The sequence below is a fragment of the Theropithecus gelada genome, chromosome 1 (genome assembly GCF_003255815.1).
Source record: "Theropithecus gelada isolate Dixy chromosome 1, Tgel_1.0, whole genome shotgun sequence".
Lineage (NCBI taxonomy): Eukaryota > Metazoa > Chordata > Mammalia > Primates > Cercopithecidae > Theropithecus > Theropithecus gelada.
Genome location: NC_037668.1, coordinates 3,792,402 through 3,808,528, shown reverse-complemented (window position 1 = coordinate 3,808,528; position 16,127 = coordinate 3,792,402). Strand labels below are relative to the sequence as shown.

Sequence of the window (16,127 nt, the reverse complement as noted above, 5' to 3'; positions counted from 1 at the left end):
GCAACAATCCCAGCTGGCCGGGTGTCTTCCCTCGGTAGCTCCCTGTTATACTCACGATAAAGCTCAAATTCCCTTGAATTACACACGAGACCTTCAGACCCAGCTTCTGTTTACTTTTTCTGCCTCATCTCCACCTACCTGCTTGCTGACACTTCAGGACTCATCATTCTGAGTTATTTGTGCCTCCTCGAAGGTGCCATGCTCTGTCTGCGATCTGGACATTGGCACATGTAGCCCCTCTGCCTTGAGGTTTCTTCTACATCCCTGGCTTGTCTCTTCCACTTTGAGTTTAGGTTAGTGCTGTCCAGTAGAAATATTATGTGAGCCACATATTTATTTAATTGTAGATTTTGTAGTAGGAACATTTTTTAAAAGTAAAAGTAGAAAGTACATGAGCACTACAAAACAATCATGAAATCTTATGGGACGCAATGACAAAAGTAGAAGTAGTCCTACCAAAACTGTAAGGTTGAATTTAAGGGAAAAATATTTCACACTGTTTCAGTTTTATATTTAAATTAATTAATATTAAACATTTGGTTCCCCAGTCATACTAGTCACATTTAACATCTTTAATAACCCCATTGGGCCAGTGGTCTCCTTCCGAATGGCACAGGTTTAGACTTCAGTTTCTCTGACCTCCCATCTGCAGTAGGTGCCTTCCATATGTTACTATAGTAATCAGGGCTTAACCCTCTCGTAGTACCAGTTACACTGTGATATAGCTGTCTGCTTACTTGTCTCTGTTCTTCATCAGACTCAGCTTCTTGACAGTAATGCCTTTGTCTTATTCATCTCTGTATCATCAGCACCCAACAATTCTGGCCTAAAATAATTGCTTGGTTTGTTTGAATGAGGTTGAATGCCTGAAAAACAACAATCTTCTATGGGCCTATGAGGCATTACAAAATCAGGTCCCTCACTTGCTCACTCTGACCTCATCTTCTACCACACTCCCCTTTGTTCATTCTGCTCCAGCCGCTCTGGCCTCCTTCCCATTCTGTGAATAACCTAAGTATGAGGGAAGCTTAGGGCCTTTGCACTATGTTCTTTGTGCCTGGAAAACCCTTCCCTTGAGGGCCAATTGGCTTTGCTTCTTCCTGTATTGCACTTAGGTGTCTTATTAAATCTGCCTTCCCTGAACAACTTCTTTCCAACATAGACCCCATTCCACCAGTTAATTTCCTAAGTTTATTTTTTATTATAATGTCCATCACCACTTCGCATGCTATTTATTTAGTTAGTCTGTCCCAACTGTAATGCAAGTTTCATGATAGCAAGCATGGGGTGCTTTTTCTGGGGTGATCAGTGATGCATTCACCCAAGTAAGTTTTTTTTTTTTTTTAAACAGTTGGGGTCTCGCAGTCTGAGCGCGGTGGCTCATGCCTATAATCCCAGCACTTTGGGAGGCCGAGGCGGGTGGATCACGAGGTCAGGAGACTGAGACTATCCTGGCTGACACGGTGAAACCCCGTCTCTACTAAAAATACAAAAAATTAGCCAGGCGTGGTGGCAGGCGCCTGTGGTCCCAGCTACTCAGGAGGCTGAGGCAGGAGAATGGCGTGAACCTGGGAGGTGGAAGTTGCAGTGAGCTGAGATCACGGCACTGCACTCCAGCCTGGGCGACCGAGTGAGACTCCATCTCAAAAAAAAAAAAAAAAAGAGTTGGGGTCTCACTCTGTTGCCCAGGCTGGAGTGCAGTGGTGGTGCAATCATGGCTGACTGCATCTTCAATCTCTGGGGCTTAGGTGATCCTCCTACCTCAGCCTCCCAAGTAGTTAGGGATATAGGCATGAGCCACCATGCTAGGCCTACAATCCCAACTTAGAATAGTTACGGCACCTAACAGGTGCTTGATAAATATTTATTGACTGCAGGAATGTTAAGACTATCACAGGGAAGGTTAGGGAATGGGAAAAGGCAATAAGATACTCAGAAGTAGAGTTCCAGGAATTTCAATGTTTCTCCCATTTCAAGTTTCACAGCATCCAAATGGCTTGGAAAGCCACACAATGACCAGCTTTTCATTGATTTATGTGTAAAACTTGAGGCAGGAGTAAAAGGATAGTCATGAGTTTTAGGAGCTTGAGGCTTTATGAGTATGTCCCATTCTTTGCCCCCAAAACCAGGGAATTCCTGGTTCTCTAATGGCAGAAGGGTTGGATGGGTGGAATGTGGCTGTTGGAAGCTTCTGTGGCAGTTGGTAGAGACCACCAGTTGGACCAATGGAAGGGACTCCAGCAGCACCCACCGAGCAGGAGGCCAGGTGGGAAAGCTCCTGGGAAGAGCAGCCAGACTGGACACTGGGCTGCTCGGCTCCTGAGTCACAGTGAGTCACGGCAGAAAATAGAGTTGCTGGGAGGCAGAGATTGGGGTCTGAGTCTGCATGCTGACCACTTTGGAACATATATTCATGATATGGGGCAAGCTACTTAATCAATGCTTTGTCCTAGCTTGTAAAATAAAGATGATTTGTATTTCACAGGGTTGTGAAGATGATGTGACGTAGTATATGTGAAAATGCTCTGTGAACTGGAAAGTGTTTGACAAATACCAGTTATTAGGTCTGGAGGCATTTTCCCATGAATTCTCTTGTCTACCCACCCTACATCTTCGATCATTGAACTTATTGTATATAACTCAGGGCTCTTGTAAACTTTTATTTTGTTATAAAACTCAGGCTCGTTTCTCCTGAATGTCCCTCAAGGTTCAGAAAAACAAATCTCAATCTGGCCTTGGAGAACTTAAGGAGCCACATCCTGACATTTCAAGGAATACTGTTTTCCAATTATTTCATATGTGAATGTGTTATCTCCCCAGACAGACAGTAAGCTGCCTGTTGTTAAGAGCACAGACTTCAGTACTATGTTTGTTTGTTTATTTATTTATTTATTTTTGAGACAGGATCTCACTCTTTTGCCCTGGCTATAGTATAGTGGTGCTAATCACGGCTCACTGTGGCCTCCCTCCTGCGCTAAGTCAATCCTCCTGCCTCAGCCACCTGGCACTAGAGGCACATGCCACTGCGCCCAGCCTCAGTATTGGGTTTAAGGTTTAACTTTGCTTGCTTACTAGCTGTGTAGGACTTTGAGTACGTTGCTTACTCTCTTTAAGCCTTAGTTTTCTCATCCACAATATTGACATTATAATAATAATTTATAAGGGGCTATTGTGAGAATTACAAAAGATAATCTATCTAAAGTTCTTAATCCAGTACCTGGTACATAGTAAAAGACTAATCAATGTATCTTCTTGGCAATAGCTACCAGCACAAGGCTAAGCATCTACTAGTATTGGGCTTTTCTAAAATACTTGATTGACTGAGAACTAAAAGTAAACCAAAGAAAGCAGAGCAATTCAAAGCTAATCTTGGTTTTAGTCTTCCAGCCTATCAAGAGGAACTGAAAGGTGTATGGCCTCCTGATCCAGGCAGAGAAGTAAACAGCAATATAGAGGCAATTTATTTTCTTGGATTGACAATGGATAAATTTCATTTGAAGCATGGCAGTGGGTTTAGGTAGAGGGAGGGAATATTGGCAATTTTAGTCCTGAAATGTTGATGGGATGTTTATGGGACACAAGTATGGGGCAGCATGACACAAATTTTCTAGGACATTTTCCACTTTCAAATCATCTGTCACATTTTCAGACCACACATTTTGATTTTTGTTCAGAAAATTTGATGGACACAAATGCAGGTGTACATGACCAATAATGATTAACATTTTATTTCTATGGCTATTTGTTTAATTTAACCACACAGACAACAGTTTAGAAACTCTTACTGAACTCTACCAACAGGTTCTAGGAGTCAAAAACAAGGTATAATTCTTGACCTCCTATTATAGTTGAGGAAACAGACACATAACTGTATTGAAATGCTGAAGTGCTGTTTTAAGGGTTATGTACAAAATGATATGGATACGGAAGATAGGGGAAGATGTGGTGGGGTCAGAACAAATTTCACAGAGGAAATGGCAGGTCTGAAGAATAGCTAAGATTTGTCCATGTTGCCCACAAGAAAAGACCATCTCATAGAAAAGATATGGCACAAGCGAAGACCTGGAGACACATATGATGTTATTGAATCACAGGGTGGGGTGACTGTGGCAGTTGAGAAAAAAGATTGAAAAGTTAATTTGGGTTCAGAGTGTGGAGGGTTTGAATTCTATCCTAAGCAGAAATTTAAACTAGGGATGATGTGGTGTCAGTAGGGAGGGTAAATGCAGTAGGGAGAGGCCAGGGGCAAGAAGGGGACGGGAGGAGTGTTGAAAAAGTCCAGGCCAAAAATGATTGGCCCTGAATTAGGACTATAGCCATGGGAATGGAGGAAGGGGATTAAATTCAGACAGACTTCTGACAGAATGGACCCAACGCAGGACCCTCTTTGAATTATACGTATACACACATACACGCAAATACACACACATATGAGAGAAAGACTCCATTAAGAGACACTTCCACAAATGAGAAGGAAAAATTACAAAAAATTCTATAGTAGTGAGCAGTAGGAGAGAAGAGTAATGGCCTATGATTGAATAAAACTCTGTGACCTTCTGCTCTGTGTTTGACCTGACCATGTGGCCTTGATGTGGAGTCTATGACCTCTGTATCTCAGTTTGTATTTCCTCCTCCCTTCCACCCTCCTTCCCCCAGCACACACACAATCTGCTTCTCTGTCACATATTAATAATAGCTGCCAGCTGGTCACCAGATCCTCCATCTAAAATTAACAATTGGTGCTGGGCAAGGTGGCTTACGCCTGTAATCCCAGTACTGAGAGGCTGAGGCGAGTGGATCAATTGAGCCCAGGAGTTTGAGACCAGCCTGGGAAACATGGCAAAACCCTGTCTCTACAAAAAATAGCCAGGCGTGGTGGTGTGCACTTGTACTCCCAGCCACTTGGAAGGCTGAGGTGGGAGGATCACTTAAGCCTGGGAGGTTGAGGAAGCAGTAAGCCATGATCATGCCACTGCACTCCAGCCTGGGTGACAGAGGGAGACCCTGTCTCAAAAACAAACAAACAAACAAAATTGTGTAGGTAGGAGCTTTGAAGATGGAAAGTCCTATTATTTTCTTCTTCAGGGTATAGTCCTCTTTCAAGTCAGCCTTGTTCACTGGACACCAGGCAAAATTCAGCCTAGTACAGAATGGGCTTTCAGAGGATGACAGCACTCTTTCACCTGACTTCTGGACCAGCCAGAGATCTGGTGCGGTTGTTACAGGAGGAAGAGCTAATTGGGCTACAGGTCCTGAGGCAGGAGGGAAAGTCCTGGCAAGGGCTTGGGAGGACGGAGGGAAGTTGATGGAATACATTTTTCTTGGTCTCTAAGACAATCAAGAGGTATTTACCAGGCAGGAGAATGGCGTGAACCCCAAAAGCGGAGCTTACAGTGAGCCGAGATCGCGCCACTGCACTCCAGCCTAGGTGACAGGGCGAGACTCTGTCTAAAAAAAAAAAAAAGAAGTATTTACCCAGCCAGGTGCTGTGGTGCGTGCCTGTAATCCCAGCACTTTTGGAGGCTGCCGCTGGAGTATTACGTGAAACCAGGCGTTCAAAACCAGCTCTGGCAACAAAGTGGGTCCCTGTCTCTCCAAAAAATAGAAAAGAAATTAGCCGGAAGTGGTGAGGCATGCTTATAGTCCCAGTTACACAGGAGGCTGAGGCGGGAAGAGTGCTTGAGCTCAGGAGTTTGAAGCTGCAGTGAGTTATGATCGTGCCATGGCACTCCAGCCTTGGTGACAGAAGACCCTGTCTCTAATTAATAAATAAAATATTTAAAAAGTATTTATTGGATATTGTGTGCCTGCTACCAAGGTCTTCTTTCAATCTGTTCCACACAGTCTCTTCATTTACCCAACAAATATTTGTTAAAAACTTAGTGAACATCAGCCCCTGCCTTAGGCCTTAGGAATACAGAAACAAGAAATGAGACCAGGACCATCTACCTCTGCCCTCACTCTCCGTTCTTGATTTTAGTCAAAAGGCTGAGAACAATTGACCTCACTCTGTTAGTTCAGCTCTGAAGATGGTAAGACGAGGTTGGGCTTGTGTGTAGGTGGGGGAGTCTTCCCTTGTGATCTCATGTGTTTGGATAAGTATGCTAAGAGAATGCTAGACAATTTTGTCAGCGTCACCAACTGAATTGTAATCTCTGAGTTTCCAATGCTCAATCTATTAACTAACACATAAGCAATGCTCTGTGAAAGAATGTTGAATGAAAAAAATTGCCTACTCTGAGCAGCAATTTTTAACTCAGTGTTTGATGTGTCAAGAACCTTTGATCTTGAAGTGTGGGACAGGAAAACTGATAAGTGCTAAATTCTACTGTGAAAATTCCACTGTTCAGAGTTGCAGAAATACAAGGCATACATGAGAGTAGACTTAGTAATTCATGCTGCATCGTTGATTTCACAGTAACAGGTGACCCAACACTCAGTCTCTCCCAGCATTAAGATTTGAAGCCACCTCATAGCTAGACTCATGTTATGGCTTTTAGCCAATTAAAGGAAGGAAAGTTTTAAATTAAGCTGTCATTTTATTTCCCCAAGACTAGGAAGGCAGTAATAGCAAAAGGAACGTGGATGTTTTAAATATTAGTAATAATAATTTTATATTTGTATAATGCTTATACTTTTCCAAAATATAGTTTGTGTCACTGGATACCATTTGATTATATCATGATAGATAGGATAGAAATTATGGTCTCCTTTCCAGATAAGAAAAAGGAGGCAAAGTGAGAAAAAATGATTTACTGAAAGACACACAGCTGGGTACTGGAAAAATTGGACTGCAACTCCAATCTCTTGATGACCAGGACTTCCATATTTGGTTTTGGAGGCACTAAGTTTCATAAGGAAAATGATTTTGTTTAAGTCACTGCTGAATCGTAAATGCCTAATAGTAGGTGTTCAGTAAACATTAGTTTAATGTGTGAATAAATTGCTTCCTTCCTTCTAATTCTTTGAGTCTGTTTTAATTGCTTTATTCCTAATTTCTTATGTTAGTTGATTATCTCATTAATTTTTGTGTTTTTTTCTTGCTAATATAGGCAATTAAGACTGTGCATTTCCTTCTAAATACTAGTTTAGTTGTATCCCACGAGTTTTGATATGTATTTTCATTATTATTATTTATCACTTAGTTCTAAATATTTTCAAATTCTAAAGTTTAAATATATGTTTTTTAAAAATTATCTTTTAAAACTGGATGTATATTGTAATTTAATTGCATTATGTTCAGAGAACTTGGTCTCTGTGAAACTGATTATTTTTAATATGCTAGAATATAATTTATGACCTCATATATGCTTGATTTTTGTAAAAGTATACTTTTCACTTGTTACTATGTTTTATATATAATCGGTTGCATCAAACTTATGGTGTTCTTTAAATAATCCCCTGTAGATGTTTTAAGCAGCGATTCTATCAGTTACTGAAAGAGGTATGCTAGAATCTGTCACAATGGTGGTATATGTGTCAATTTTTTAATAATTCTGTCATTTTTTACTTTATATAGTTTAAATTTCATTAGGTACATAAAAGTTTAGAAGTTTATATCTTCTTGAGAAATAAAAACATTGATGGTTATGTAGTAAGCTATTTATTTTAGCAATATTTCTGTCTGATAGTCATGTAATATAACTACAAAGCTTTCTTTCAGTTACTACATTGCCATTCTTTAAGTTTCTACCTTTCTTTGTCTCTATGTTCTGAGTGTTCGCCTTGTAAACAGCAAATGTGGATTTTAAAAAGTCCTTTTTAAAAATTATTTCCCACCAGGTGCTTTGGCTCATGCCTGTAGTCCCAGCACTTTGGGAGGCTGAGGCAGGCAGATTGCTTGAGCCCAGGAGTTCAAGATCAGCCTGGGCAATGCGGCCAAACCCTGTCTTTAAAAAAAAAAAAAAAGAAAGAAAAATTAGCTGGGAGTGGTGGCATGTGCCTATAGTCCTAGCTACTCAGGGAACTGAGGTGAGAGGATCACTTGAGCCTGGGACGTGGAGGCTGCTATGAGCCAAGATTGTGCCACTGCACTCCAGCCTGGGCAATGGAGTGAGACCCTGTCTCAAAATAAAAAGAAAAAAAAATTCCATATTGACTTTTTTAACCCAAAGAGTTTGGTCTGTTTATTGTAATTGCTGTTATATTTAGATTAACTTCTATTATCTAAATGTGCACTTTCTATTTCTTCTGCTTTTGCTGTTTGTTTATTCCCACTCCTTTCTCTCTTTCTTTTGCATTCAGATTTTATGCCTTTATTCAACTTTCCCCCTGTAATAGATGTTCTATTCTTATAATAGTTACCCTAGAAATCTTAACATGCATAATTTTCTTAATACAGGCTAAAGCTATTTGATACATTTCTCCCATCTTCTAACAATTCAAGGAAGCTTAGAGTGCTGTTACTCAGATTAATCTCCCCCAATTTTTATGCTGTCACTGTTCACATTTCTTTTTGTTTTACTTCTTCTCCCATAAATTAGCTATTTTACTTTTTGTTTTATATAATCAATTGTTTTTAGATTTCTGTCTATGTCTATATATTTGTCAGGCTATTTGTTTAGTATCCTTTCTAGCATCTCAAACCTTTTTTCTGATATCATTCTACTTCTCAGAATGTATTCATTAGAAGTTCATTTGGGTCTATTAGTAAAATTCCAATTTTTAATTATCCAAAATTTTCTTTATTTTCCTCCTTATTTTTGTAAGTTTTTTTTTTTTTTTTTAAAGACGAAGTCTCACTCTATCGCCCAGGCTGGAGTGCGGTGGTGCGATCTCGGCTCACCACAACCTCCTCTTCCCAGGTTCCAGCGATCCTTCTGCTTCAGCCTCCCGAGTAACTGGGACTACAGGCATGTGCCACCATGCCCGGCTAATTGTTTTTGTATTTTTGGTAGAGACGGGGTTTCACCATGTCAGCCAGGATGGTCTTGATCTCCTGACTTTGTGATCCGCCCATCTCGGCCTCCCAAAGTTCTGGGATTACAGGAGTGAGCCACTGCCCCTGGCCTTCTGTAAGATTTTTAAAATATATACATTTTTAGGTAAACTTATTTTTAATTTCAGTCTTTTGAAGAAATGATGTTTTTCCATCTGCCTTCCACTGCAGTGTTGAAAAATCAGTTGTCAGTGTAAATATCATCCCTCTGCAGGTAGTACCTTTCTAACTAGTCTTAACATTTCTCTTTATAGATCTGTGGTTTTACAAAGACATTTTACAAAGTGTCTAGATACGTATTTCTTTTATGAGGGATTCATTGTGATTCCTTAAGTTGAATATTTACATCTTTTATCAGTTCTGGAAAATTCTCAACTATTATTTTTCCCCAAGTTTTGAAAAAACTGTGGTTTTATATATATATGTGTGTGTGTATATATACACACACACACACACACACACACAATGTACACACAATGTAAAATGTACCATTTTAACTATTTCTAAGTGTACAGTTCAGTGACATTAAGCACATTCACATTGTTGTGCAATCATTACTACCATTCATCCTCAGAACTTTTCAAAAAGCTTCCCAAACTGAAGCTTTATACCCATTAAACACTAACTCCCTCCCTCAAGCCCCTGGCAACTCATTATACTTTCGGTCCCAATTCAACTGGTACCTCATATAAATGGAATCATACAATATTCATCTTGTTGTGACTGACTTATTTCACTTAGCATAATGTCCTCAAGTTTCATCCATGTTGCAGCTTGTGTTGGAATTTCCTTTCTTTTTAAGGCTGGATAATATTTTATTGTATGTAAACGCTACATTTTGTGTATCCATTCATCCATCTATACGCACTTGGGTTGCCTCCACCCTATGGCAACTGTGAGTAATGCTGCTATAAACATGGGTGTACAATTATCTGCTCAAGTCCCCACTTCCAGTTCTTCTGGGGAGTCATATCATAATTTTATTTTTAATTTTTTGAGAAACTGCCATACTATTTTACAGAGCACTTGTACCATTTTACATTGACATCAGCAGTGCACAATAATTTCAATTTCTCTATATCCTCACCAATACTTTTTATCTGTGTGTGTGTTTTTTTGGTAATAGCCATACTTATGTGTGTAAAGTGGTATCTCATTGTGGGTTTTATTTGCATTTCCCTAATAATTACTGATGTTGAATATCTTTTCATGTACTTACTGACCATTCGTATATCTCTTTGGAGAAATGTTTACTGAAGTAATTTGCCCCTTTTAAAAATCAAGGGTATTTTGTTGTTGTCATTGTTGAGTTGCAGGAGTTTCTTGTGCATTTTATGTATTAATTCCTTATCACATACATGATTTACAAATATTTTCTCCCATTCTGTGGGTTTCCTTTTCAATCTATCAATAGTGTCCTTTGATGCACAAATGTTTTAAATTTTGATGTAGTTCAATTTATTGATTTTTTTTCTTTTGTTGCCTTTGCTTCTGATGTCATATCCAAGAAATCCTTGCCAAATCCAATGCCATGAAGCTTTTCCTCTTATGTTTTCTTTGAAGAGGTTTATAGTTTTAATTCTTATGTTTAGGTCTTTGACCCCTTTTGAGTTACTTTTTGTATATAGTATAAGGTAAGCATCCGACTTTATTTTTTTGTTATTATCCAGTTTTCCCAACACCATTTGTTGAAAAGACAATAATCTCTTTGAATATTACCTTTTTAATCACTCTTTTGGGAAGCTGAATAGATACATACATAACTCTTACTTCATTCTCCGTGTTTCTTAATCTTTTGTAGTTTCCATTTCATTATTTCTCTAAGCTGAATTCTATAAAATTTCTTCAGCTATTCTTCAATTTACTAATTCTTCTGGGTGAGTCTACTATTTAGCCCATCTACAGAGTTTTTAATTTAATTATTACATTAATTTTTATTCTGGATCTATTTAGTTATTTTTCAAATATGTCTGGTAATTTTTTTTTTTTTTTTTAACAAAGTCTCACGCTGTCACCCAGGCTGGAGTGCAGTGGCACAATCTTGGCTCACTGCAACCTCAGCCTCCTGGGTTCAAGCAATTCTTGTGCCTCTGTCTCCTGAATAGCTGAGACTACAGGAATGCACCACCCTGCTCAGCTAGTTTTTGTATTTTTAGTAGAGACAGGGTCTGGTCATGTTGGCCAGGCTGGTCTCAAACTCCTGGCCTCAACTGATCCTCCTGCCTCGGCCTCCCAAAGTGTTGGAATTACAGGTGTGAGTCGCTGTGCCCTGCCTGTCTGATCATTTTTGATAGCCTCTTTTTCTTTTCTCCTATTTTCAATTAATTATCTTACTTTTAAATGTGTTATACATACTTAAAAAGTACTCTGTAGCATTAATAACTACATTTAAACTCTCGGGGCCGGGTGCGGTGGCTCATGCCGGTAATCCCAGCACTTTGGGAAGCCGAGGCGGGCGGATCACGAGGTCAAGAGATTGAGACCATCCTGACTAACACAGTGAAACGCCGTCTCTACTAAAAAATACACAAAAAATTAGGCGGGCGTGGTGGCGGGCGCCTGTAGTCCCAGCGACTCAGCAGGCCGAGGCAGGAAAATGGCAGGAACCCGGGAGGTGGAGCTTGCAGTGAGTGGAGATCGCGCCACTGCACTCCGGTGTGGGTGACAGAGGGAGACTCCGTCTCAAAAAAAAAAAAAAGTCTCAGTAGTTCATTTTTTCCTTACATGGTGTTTCTGCTGTTTCTTACTCAGGGAATTTTGTTTCCTTGTGTATTTTGTGATTTTTGTAAACTGTGAGCTAACATTCTTTGGAACTTTTTTAGATTCTTAGATTCCTGAGTGGAGAGAATTTGTATTTGCTTTTGCCAGGGGCTTGGTGGGGTCTACTAACCCGGATCACTTTGAAGAAACATGAAAGAAATGTGAATTCAGGCTGTAATCTTATTTGAAGTCTCACATGTTGTTAAAAATTCTCAAGAGAAGACTTTTCGACCTTGTACCACGTGCCATTATTTTTTCACCATATTCCTTTGAGGGGTATATGTGAGTCTCTTTTAATTATTCACTGAGCATATGATCCTTTGCAATCCTGGATAAATGTTTGGGTTTCTAATCTTACTTCTGAATTTGTGTAGACCTGAGACTTATTGTTCTGTAGCCAAGTGGCCACCGAAACAAATGCTCTGGATTACTGTGGACCAGGAAATGTTCTAGAACAGCTACCAGCTTTAGCATTCACCCTCCTCTTTAGATTTGTGCCGTGCCACCTTTGACCTTTGAATATTTCCTATATTTTCTTGTCAAAAGAAAGATGTTTTTAATTCTTTTATCTGGTAGTTTTGAGAGGTTTTTAAGAAAGGTTTTTCAGATTCCTCTGTAATACTATATACCTCCACAGGTTCTTACAGTTCTAAACTCTGGGATGTTTCTAACTTGATCTATGTTTTTATGTGTGTTAATTCAATTTTCACAAGAAGTCTATGAGATAGGTATTATCATTATAATTATTTCCATTTTAAAGATGGAGAAACTGAGGCATAGGGAAGTTAAATAATAAGCCCGAGGCCACATAGCTAATAAGTGGTGGGGATCTAAATCTGGGAATTCTGGTTTTAGTGCATATGCATGTAACCATTCCAATCAGTCACATTCCATTTCTGCTTTGTGCCTGCACTCCTTCTTGCTTACAATCAGAATGGGGAAGCAATGCATACCCACATGGAACCACTAGAAAATAACACAATATATATTCAAACTCTTTGTATAGGTTCTTAAGTTCTACAGATGTTTGCAGAAAGAGTGATCAATGAGGAAGTTTCTTGACAGTTTTGGACTTGATATAAGTGTTAAGAGATGGATTTGAGTTGACTAAATAGGATAAAAGGGGAAAGGAAAGGAATTGCAACAAAAGGGGGTGGAGTGGAATTTGAGCCTAATGTCAGAGGTAGAAAGGAATATCACAGTATACGTGTGAAAATACTGGTCTATGAAGCAGAAAGTCTTTTTCAAGAAGAAATAGATATTCAGCTGAGTAGGTAGGAAGGAGCCTGAAAGCCAGATAAAGAAATTTAGATGTAATCAGTAGAATTTAGGTTTAAGGAAGATGCCTTTGTAACAGCACACTGGATAGAAGTTGTCAAAAACTGAAACGCCTGAGATTTTACTCTGCATGTGCGCTAAAAAGGTATCCTGTTGCATGGATGATGGTGGAAGACCTGAGACTCCTGAGTCAGAGACAAAGGACTCTATTACTCATAGCATAGCGGCAGCATGAATGTCAGTTTCATATCCATTCCCTGTGCTCCTCGAATTCCACAGAGGTGATGCAGAATGAATGCTGTATATGTCATGAGTTTTTGCCAGAGCGGAGGGATCCTAAGCCTGGAAACGCAAATCTTCTATAATGGAATGTATGCATACCTGTCTGGCCTTTACCTTGGAGAAAGACATTTTTATTATACTACACAATAAACAAACCTGTTCACTGCTCTAGAGGAAGACAGTCCAAAAATAAGGCCCTCTGTGTCTCTGCTTACAAGATGGGAAGAAACATGAGAAATTCATGAGAAATTGTTTCCCAACAGAAGTCATCTGAGAAATAGCAATCTGAACATGAAGTGTTCGGGATATTTCATGTAAGCTCCACAAAAGTAGAGATCTTACCTGTTGTTAGTCTCGCTCATTGTAATAGTCCTAGAGATGAGTATATGATCTAAATAAATTTAGCTTTAATAAATGTTTGCTGGATGCATTTAGTGCCTAACAATTTTTGAGTGATCACTAGTACTAATCACTTGACAAGTGTTAATTTATTTAATCTTCATAGCAATACTTTTATTATCTCATTTTACAGACGGTAAAACTGAGGCATAAAAAGTTTTAATTGACTTGCTCCAGGTCATACATATAGGAAGTGGTAGAGGTGGTATTCAAACACCAATGTATGATTCCAGAACTGGTGGTTTTAAATAGTATAATAAATTGCCTCTCAAGGCCTGCCTGGTGGTGGTAGTGATTAAGAAAAACAGATAAAGGTGACTTTTAAAGGAATAACTGGCTGGCTTTGGTGATTTTCTGGATAGAGTGGATAAAAAAATGGTGAGTTGTGGTCTCTGTGAAGATGGTAGAGTAAGGTACTCCAAAAATGAACTCCACCATAAAAGCAACTAAAAATTTCCCAAAAATGATCAGAATATACTTTTTCAGAACCCTGGAAATTAACCAAATACTTGGAGCAACTCAGGGAACATGTATTCAGGAAAAATAGCTGAGTCCTTCATAGGACAGACAGATTTGTGACATTATAACTTGCCCTCGTTCTATCTCTAGCTCCCCAGCTCAGTGGCAGATAGCCACTTGAAGATAACAGCTTGCATTCTAGCACCAGTACCAGAAGAAGGAGAATGAATGTCATCATTTGGAAATATTTGTCCTTGGTTGATTGTCTGGTGACTCCCTAAGAGATGGGCTCAAAAGTCACGTTTTGAGCCCATCTCTTAGGGAATATCAATAATGAGGTAGAAATTAAGAAAAGAAGTCACATAAAAATTCTAAAGTTGAAAAGTATAATATTTAAATTAAAAATTCACTAGAGGGGGCTCAATAACAGAACTAAGGATGCAGAAGAAAGAATCAGCTACTTGAAGATAAATCACTGAGATTATCCTATTTGAGGAACGGAAAGAAAAGAGGAAAATGAACAAGGCCTAAGAAATCCGTGGGACATCATTAAGCAAAGTGAGATATGCATAATGAGAGTTCCAGAAGAAAGGAGAGAGAGAGAAAGGGGCAGAAAGAATATTTTAAAAAATAATGTCCAAAAATTCCCCAAATTTGATAAAAAATATTAATCTACCACTCCGAGGAGCACAACACACTCCAAGTAGGACAAATTCAAGCAAATCCACAACCAGGCACATCATAATCAAACTCTCAAAAGCTCAACATGGAAAGCAACAAGAAACAATACATCATGTACAGGGATTTTTAATAAAATTAATAGCTGACTTCTCATCAGAAACCATAGAGGCCAGAAGGCAGTGGCAAAACATACTAAAATTCTATATTTGGCAAAAATATCCTTCAGAAATGAAGAAATTGAGACATTCTCAGATAAATAAAAACTGAGTTTATTGCTAGCAAACTTGCTCTACAAGAAATGCTAAAGAGAGTTCTTTAGAGTAACTAGAAATGCTAAAGTAAGAGTAACTAGAGTAACTCAAATCCACAAGTAGAAATAAAGAATAGGCCGGGCACAGTGGCTCACACTTGTAATCCCAGCACTTTGGGAGGCCGAGGTGGGTGGATCACTTGAGGTCAGGAGTTCAAGACTAGCCTGGCCAACATGGTGAAATGCTGTCTCTACTAAAAATACAAAAATTAACCAGGCGTGGTGGCATGCACCTGTAATCCAAGCTACTTGGTAGGCCGAGGCAGGAGAATCACTTGAACCCAGGAGGTGGAGACGGCAGTGAGCCGAGATCGCATGACTGCACTTCAGCCTGGGCAACAGAGTAAGACTCCATCTCAACAAAACAAAACAAAAACCACAAAACAAAACAAAACCGAAAAACCACTGCCACTGGTAATGATGACTACATAGATAAATATAAAAGATGTTATTAAAGTATTTTTGTTTGTAACTCCCTTTTTAAAAATCTGATTTAAAAGACAGCTACATAAAGCAATAATTATAAATTTATGTTGATGGAAAAACAATGTATTAAGAAGTAATTTGTCACGCCTGTAATCCCAGCACTTTGGGAGGCCGAGGCGGGTGGATCACGAGGTCAGGAGATCGAGACCATCGTGGCTAACACGGTGAAACCCCGTCTCTACTGAAAATGCAAAAAATTAGCCGGGCGTGGCGGCGGGCGCCTGTAGTCTCAGCTAATTGGGAGGCTGAGGCAGGAGAATGGCGTGAACCCAGGAGGCGGAGCTTGCAGTGAGCCGAGATGACGCCACTGCACTCCAGCCTGGGCGACTGAGCGAGACTCGTCTCCAAAAAAAAAACAAAACAAAACAAAAAAAGAAGTAATTTGTGACAGTAATAGCATAAAGCAAGAAACTGAACTATATAGGAGCAAAATTGTGTATAATATTAAAAGTAAGTTGGTATTAATCCGAATTACATTGTTATAAATTAAGATGTTAATTATAATTCCCAGGGAAATCGCCAAGAAAATAACTC

At 39.3% G+C, this 16,127-nt stretch overlaps 2 protein-coding genes across 3 annotated transcripts in view; one reads left to right on the top strand and one right to left on the bottom strand.

Moving 5' to 3' along the window:
- Positions 1–16,127, bottom strand: part of RAP1A (RAP1A, member of RAS oncogene family) — a 171,102-nt gene that overhangs the window by 145,580 nt on the left and 9,395 nt on the right. The gene's annotated exons all lie outside the window — the stretch shown is intronic.
- Positions 2,175–16,127, top strand: part of ADORA3 (adenosine A3 receptor) — an 85,134-nt gene continuing 71,181 nt past the window's right edge. For both annotated transcript variants that reach the window (XM_025387783.1, XM_025387776.1), the window contains exon 1: positions 2,175–2,329. In XM_025387783.1, the coding sequence (XP_025243568.1) occupies positions 2,226–2,329 (104 nt within the window). In that variant the 5' untranslated portion in view covers positions 2,175–2,225. The remainder of the gene's footprint in view (positions 2,330–16,127) is intronic.